Below are 7,038 nucleotides of genomic sequence, written 5' to 3' on the forward strand. Positions count from 1 at the left end.
CCCCCCCGCCGCTGCTAACAAAGAGATCAATGGATAGACTCCCCCAGCCGCTATGAGGGACAAAAATGTGGTTGGCCCCTGAAAGCTTGCAACCTGGAAATCCAAAGGGGCCGCTCTACCTTTCCTGCAGGTGGCTGTGAGCTGGGGTGGACTTCGAACAGCAGGAGGGTTTTTTGCCTCCACTCACAAATCACGGCCATTTCCCAGGCCTGACTCCGGCCGGCTTCCTCTCCCTGACTTGTTCAGGACCTCCCTAAAGCTATGGGCAGTGGTCTACCCTCAAGTTCCCAGATCTGGGGAAAAAAAGCGATGGAAGGTTGGGAACAGGCAGGGCTGGAGTCGCAGGAGACAGCCTTGATGAACTTGAACAACTCACTTCAACCATCATCCTTTCCCCAGAGCCCTCATGCCACGAGGGAGCGATGCCAGGGTGCAATGCTGTGCTTTTCCTTCTCTTCCCCCACTGGGCTCTGCTGCCCCCCTGCCTCAAACCCAAGCCCCACTGCTGTCAAGTCTATTTTGACTCAGCCGTCCTTCACAGGGCTTCCAAGGTTATACATCTTTCTTTGTTCAAACAATCTCATTGACATATAATTCACATATCCTACAATTCAGTGGTTAAATATGTTGAGTTGGGTATTCGCCACAATCAACTTTAGAGCGTGTTTCTTCATTCTTGTATCCATTATTAACTTCCCATTCCCATCTCAAAGACTGCAAACCTTCATGGGAAAAGACAGCCTCATCTTTGTTTTTTTAAATCGTTTTATTGGGGGCTCGTACAACATAATCCAAACATCCACCCATTGTGTCAAGCACATTTGTACATTTGTTGCAATCCTCATTCTCAAAACTTTCTATCTGAGCCCCTGGTATGAGCTCCTCATTTTCCCCCCTCCTGAACCCTTGATAATTTAATACATTACTATTATTTTTTCTTGTCTTACACTGACTGATGTTTCTCCTCACCCACTCTCTGTTGCCTGTGCCCTAGGAGTTATATGTAGATCATTGTGATCGGTTCCCCATTTCTCCCTCACCTTTCCTTTCCCCTCCTCTTATTATTGGTCCTGAGGGGTTTATCTGTCCTGGATTCCCAGCATCATCTTTTTCCGAAGAGCTGCTGTTGGGTTTGAACTGCTGACCTTGAGGCTAACAGTCTGACTTCCCAGACAGCCCTAGGGCTCCTTTTACCTTGCACCAAGCAGAACATCGAACTCACTGCCATGGAGTCTTTTCCAACCCACAGTGACTCGGGCCAGAGTGGAACTGCCCCTGTGGGTTTCTGAAACTGGAACTGTTTACAAAGGGGAAAGCCTCATCTTTCTCTCACAGAGCAGCTGATGATTTTGAACTGGTGACCTTGAGGTTAGCAGCCCAACTTGTGACCCACCACACCACCAGTTTTTGGCCATGCTTAGAAATCGGTTCATTGAGTCTATGTGAAGCCTGTATCATAGTATGGCCTGGGGGTCTGTAGGGTGTGAGGATCAGGGGTGTGAGTGTGTGTGTGTGTGTGTGTGTGCCAGCAATGTGCATGTGAGCACACTGTATTAGGCTGTGTGCTGAGTATGTTTTTCTTGTGTGCTATGTGTGTGACCCCAGTGGCTGAGAGGTTGGGCTGCCAACCTCAAGGTCAGCAGTTTGAAAACACCAGGACCCCTCAGGAGAAAGATGAGGCTATTGTATTGGAGCTAAACTTCTGAGCGCCCTGGTTTGTAAAAGGGCAGTGACAGCCCAATGTCCGTTTGCAGATCCCACCCCCCACCCTACGCACGCCTAGAAGAAGCCTCCATGAGCACTTTGGTCCTTAACTAAGCAAGCGGCTAATCTTACCCTCAGGCAGCATGCCTCGGAGAACGGAGAACGCCTCCACCCTCTCTGGCCAGCCCTGGGAGGGACAGTCTCTGGGGCATGCCAGGTGTGTCCTTGATGGAGGTCAGCAGACTGGGGAAGGTACGGGGGTTGTACAGTCACCAGTCGTGCCCTACCGTTTTCCCCTGACTACCTTGGTCAGAGGCCCCCTCCCAATCCTGGTCCTGTCCCAGCTTCTGTGTCCCACCTGTGACTGTGATGCATTGCTCTGCCACCCACCATGCCTTTATGACAGTTCTGTGCCCACCCGTGCCCTTTTTAAAGCTCGGTATCTCGGAGCCCGTGGACGCCATCTCCACCGCGTGCTGGTGGCCTCCCTCATCGCAACGACGCGTCTGCGTTTGCGTTGTCTTTTAAGACTTAGTAAATGTTCTCTTCGGGATGGGGGCTCTTTTGTGCCCTCAAACACTTTCTACTCCCATAAAGAGTTAGTCTTGGAAACCCTAAGGAGCAGTTCTCTCCTGCGCTATAGGGCTGCCACGAGTCAAAATTGATTGGATGGCAGTGAGGCTGTTTTTTTTTTTTAATTTAGTATGTGTGTGAATTCCCTGTGCCTCTCGAGAGTGTGCGTTATCTTTAAGAGTGCGGGTGCGCATGTAGTGCGTTACCATGAACACTGCCTGCCTTCTGACGGGGCAAATGGATGCAGGTACATACGTGCTCTTTATTGGGTAGTGACTCTGGTGGCCCCCGGGGGGGAGGAGGAGACACTGGGGTAGGAGGGCTGGGGGGGCAGCCTGTGGTGGCCCGGACCTGGACCCACCACGGAGCTAGAAGCGGACACCACTACCTCATTAGGGCATTCGGGGATTCGGGGGGAGTGGGCTCCTGTGCAGAGGCCTGAGGCCGAGAGAGACAGAGAGAGAGAGAGAGAGAGAACTCGAGCTTGAGAGGGAAGGTCCTCGAACAGCTTCCACAGCGGCAGGTGGTCCATTTCCCGCGGGCTGGGCCGGGCCTAAAGGCCCCGTGGGGTCCCGAAGGGCTGGGCCGGGCCCTCCAGCGGGGCCGAGCCAGGCTGTGGGCGTGACTGGGCGGGGCTAAGGGCCTGGTGGGCGGGGTCAGGGCGGGGCTACGCTCTGGGGGGTCGGACGAAGCCGGAAGTGCACCTGGGGAGGAACTAGGGATGGGACTGAGGGCTGGGCCTGATCGGCCGAGCTAAGGTTTTGGCCAGAGAGGAGGAAGGGTTCAAGGTGGGACAAAGGCCTGGGAGGAGCTGGGAGGTCCCGGATGAAGAACAAAGCTTAAGGTCAGAGCTAGGTTGGGAAGACCAAGGCCAGCTCAAGGTGGGGGAGGTGGGCGGGAGGGGGGCGCTGGGCAAGCATGAGGCGGGGCTAGGAGACTTGGGTGAAACTGAGGTTGGGGCTGAGGGGTTGGACTTCCGCGAGGAGAGAGCCCCGTAGAGACGAAGAACCGGGCTGAGAGCGATGTGGGTGAGGACGACCCTGAGGATTGAAAGATGGACTAGGGAAGTGCCTGGGCGCGAGACCAACGACTGGGAGGAGAGCCAGAGCAGGGGTAAGGAGGGGCGGGCCGAAGACGACGGTGGGCTGGGGGTCGGGGGCTGACTGGCCCGAAGAGACGAGGAGAGGGTGGAACCTCCGACGAGGTTCCCGGGCGGGGAGGCGGGGCCAGGGCTGGGGGGCGGGTCCTCGTCAAGTCGGGGACCAATGATTGGAGGATGCGGGTCCCGAGGCCCCGGGAGGCTCGCCCTCCGCCTCGCTGGGGCGGAGCTACCGGAGCCGCAGCCGCAAGCATGGCGCTGCAGAACTGGGAGGCGCTGCCAGGCTTTAGCCCGAGCCCCGGGCCACCGCCCATGGAGCACAAGACCAAGCTGGAGCCCACAGTTCAGCGCCCACCCGGTCCGCGCGGTTGGGGCAGGCGGTTCCATTGCCCCTGCGGGCGGGGAGAGTGTGGAGGTTCCGTGCGTGACATCACAATCGCCTCCAGACGGGGGCGGGGCCGCAGCGGCCTTTCCCAGCCGAGACGACCACCCTGATCCTTGGCCCTAGTTCCCTCTTTCCCTTTCCCCTTCCCTCCCTCCCCCCCTCCCTCCCTTTCTCCATACCCTGTTCGGCTGCTCTGGTACCGATCCTAGAACCCCAGCCCCGGTACCGGGGGTGCGCCTCCGCCCGAGGGACTGGGAGGAGGACTCTGCAAATGAGCATCACCTGTGAGTTCTGAGTTAGGCCCCTGTGTCCATTACCTAGAGAGGGGACGCACGCCGCCTGCCCTTTCCCTCCATCATCCTCGTTCATTATGAAGCCCCTCGGGTGTCCACGCTCAATAGTTCCTGCCGACTGCTGCTTCAGTCCAGGGCTCCCCGTCTGCCCCCCGAACTGGAGAGCAGCTCGCCTTCCGTGGAGCTGAGCAGTTACTGACTTTGCTTGTCCGCCCCGCCCGCCCGCCCGCAAACGGGAGGTTGTCAGGGCCTGTGGCACGTCGTTGGGTCAGTAAAACACAAACTGGCTATGGGTCTGTTTCGTGGGGGCCCTGGAGTGAACACACAGTTGAAATTGTGACCCTGGCTCAAGGCCTCTGGCTGCCTTAGGAGTCCAGGCCAGGTGAAGGCGACTATGGAGCCAGGCAGGGCGGAGTTCAATCAAAGGATGAAGAGATGGTGTCTTGCAGATGAAAGAGCAGGTGTAGTAAGAAGGTGTCAACTGAGAAAGCTGTTGGCTTCAGACTTGGTTGGGAAGAGCCCTCTGTTTCCATGTGTGGTCTCCTCAACCAGCCCTAAGTCGAGCTGAGAGCCGAGGCTGTGGAACCTGGAAGGCTTGGGTTGGAATGTGACCTCTGCCATTCGTGTGCTTTGACGAGTTACTTAGGCTCTCTGCGTCTGTGTCTCTGCCATAGAATGGGCTGTGGTGAGGATCTAGAGGGGGAGGCACCCTGTAAAATGAAGGTCTGCCATTGAGAAGGACCCCCTTTCTTGTCAAGTCTAGCTCCCTAGCAAAGATCCAGGTTGGCCCCTTGGTAGAGTCTCGAATGCCAGTCTCTCTGTGGCTTCGAGGGTTTTTTTCATTTATCCACTCACTGAATTCAACAGCTACCAGCCATCGTGAAAGATGGCCCCCTGCTCTCAAGGAGAGCGAGTGGGCTCGTAAACTCACGCATGTCACTGGTCCCAGGTACTGTGGCAGAGGAAAGGGCACAGGGTGGATGGTCAGTCCCACGTGGAGTGCGTTATTCTTTCAGAGCTGAGCAGGTGTTTCTGAGCAGTCAGAGGTGAGGAGTGGGAGGTCTGGGTGGGTGAGAGAAGCTAACAGCTGAGGAAGGAAGCGGGGTCCGGGTCTCATGGGACCTGTAATGTCACCCTAAGAAGTTTGCACATCATCTTGAAGGCAGAGGAGGGCTATTAGGAGGAGGAACGTGGGGATCCAATTGGAGTTTTAGAAAACTCATTGTTAGGCATGGACAAGTGACTAGATAGGAAGGAGCCCGGGTGACACAGTGGTTAAGCGCTGGGCCACAAACTGACAGGTTGGCAGTTCCAACCCAGCAGCGGTTCCAGAGACGTGAGGGTTACGATGTGTGAGACTCACCTGCGCTGCCCTAGGGGGTTGTCATGAGTCTGGAGATCTGGAGAGCAACAGGTAATGACGCAGGAGGCAGAAAGACCAGGCAAGAGCCCACCGCAGCTTTCTAAGTAAGAGATGAGGAAGGTCTACCTCAAGATAGAAGGAGTAGGGATCAATTCAAGAGCGATTAGGAGGTGGCTATAAGAAGAGACGGTTCATTAGGGTGGGGGCCAGAGAGAAGATGGTAGGTTTGCGTGGGTGGGACATCAGGAATTTAAGACATTTTAGGGACAGCCAAGAGGATATTGGCTATCCTCATAGGCCCAGGAAAGCCATCTGGGGACAGGCGCCCAACCCATGTCATTTTACTGATTGGTATTGAAACCATGGTCGTAGACATTAGCCAAAATCAATCTGTAGTTTTCTGAGAAGAGTGTGATTATCATCACTACTTATGGGGTACAGCAGAGGAGGCAGAAAAGGCCAGGAAGGTGAGAGGGTTGTCATGGAAGCCAAGGGGACATCTCGGCTAGGATCAGAATAGTCCCTGGGTTCCCTGGTGGTCTTTTTTTTTTCTGGTGGTCGTTTTAAAAAATGGCCGCTGTGTCAGGTGGTTGGTTTGGAAGAGATTGGTGGGGGGAGGGGGGGTGTCATTCTGAGGTCACTGAAGATAGTGATGATGGCCTCCTTCTCTGGTGACCAGTCTTCTCTATCCAATGTCTTTGTTGAACACATAAATACGGGTTGGACAGGAGTCTGCGGTGGTGGAGGGAGAGCCAGGATGGGCCGGGTGCTTTGTTTGTTGCCAGTAAAGGGAGAAGGGGAACATTCTTGCTGGGGTCTGGAGCCCATCATGAGCAGGAGGAAGGGCGGGTGCCTCTTCCTCGGGCTGTTGGGAGTCACCATGGCTTGTGCAGGTCTGCGGAGAGGAGCCCTTCTGGGGGGAGTCTGAAGTTCACTGCCCTCCTCATTTGACCCTATGCCCAATACTATGGGCCGTGGGCAACAGGAGCAAGCAGAGGAGCTACAGGAGGATGACCTCGTGCCTAGTGAAAGCCACCAGGCAGACAGGCCTCAGTCTGATGCCCCAAAGGATAAGGCTGTGTGGGGAGGAAGGGGACGTGGCAGACTCTCTTGTAGTGGCTGGTGGCTTGGGTGGCTGTTAGACCAATGGGAGGTCTTCTCACTTGGAGATACCTTCTCACCAGATTCTCCACATTTTGGGGGGGTTTCTGCGACTATCCCTCCTTGCCTAGACCCCTTGGCTCACTCAATCCCATTCACTGTTCCAGCGCAAGCTTTCAGGTAGCCTTTCAGAAGCAGCCTCCTCCCTGATCTCAGCCGGTGCCCGCTCTGTGCTCTCAGACCTGCCTTCCCACCATTTCCCCGTCCTTGCTCTGAACAAGAATTGTCTCCCCTTTAAAAAGATCTGCATCTTCAGGATGCAGCTGGGCCTGACCCCTGGAGCATTTCAGGAAACGGGAAACGTTGGGGGACTGAGTGACATGGGGAGGGCCACCGCTGCCACTCTGTCCTCTTTCAGACATCAACAGGTTACCCAACTGGGAGAGAAGGCACCTGGATAGCGGGGGATCCAGCACTGAGGAGTCTACCTGCTCCTCTGAAGGTGGGTCCCTGGGATCCC

At 55.7% G+C, this 7,038-nt stretch overlaps 1 protein-coding gene across 5 annotated transcripts in view; it reads left to right on the plus strand.

Moving 5' to 3' along the window:
- Positions 1 to 3,216: 3,216 nt before the first annotated feature.
- The window catches only part of PROCA1 (protein interacting with cyclin A1), a 6,988-nt gene continuing 3,166 nt past the window's right edge, over positions 3,217 to 7,038 (plus strand). For 3 of the 5 annotated variants that reach the window (XM_045299902.1, XM_004706921.2, XM_045299904.1), the window contains exons 1-2: positions 3,217 to 3,390; positions 6,937 to 7,020. In XM_045299902.1, coding sequence (XP_045155837.1) covers positions 3,300 to 3,390; positions 6,937 to 7,020 — 175 coding nt within the window. In that variant the 5' untranslated portion in view covers positions 3,217 to 3,299. Of the gene's footprint in view, positions 3,391 to 3,736; positions 4,046 to 6,936; positions 7,021 to 7,038 lie in introns of those variants that run through there. The other 2 variants (XM_045299905.1, XM_045299903.1) reach the window with 2 other exon arrangements.

The sequence above is a fragment of the Echinops telfairi genome, unplaced genomic scaffold, assembly GCF_000313985.2.
Source record: "Echinops telfairi isolate 266 unplaced genomic scaffold, ASM31398v2 ScPeMD7_7458;HRSCAF=8496, whole genome shotgun sequence".
Taxonomy (NCBI): domain Eukaryota; kingdom Metazoa; phylum Chordata; class Mammalia; order Afrosoricida; family Tenrecidae; genus Echinops; species Echinops telfairi.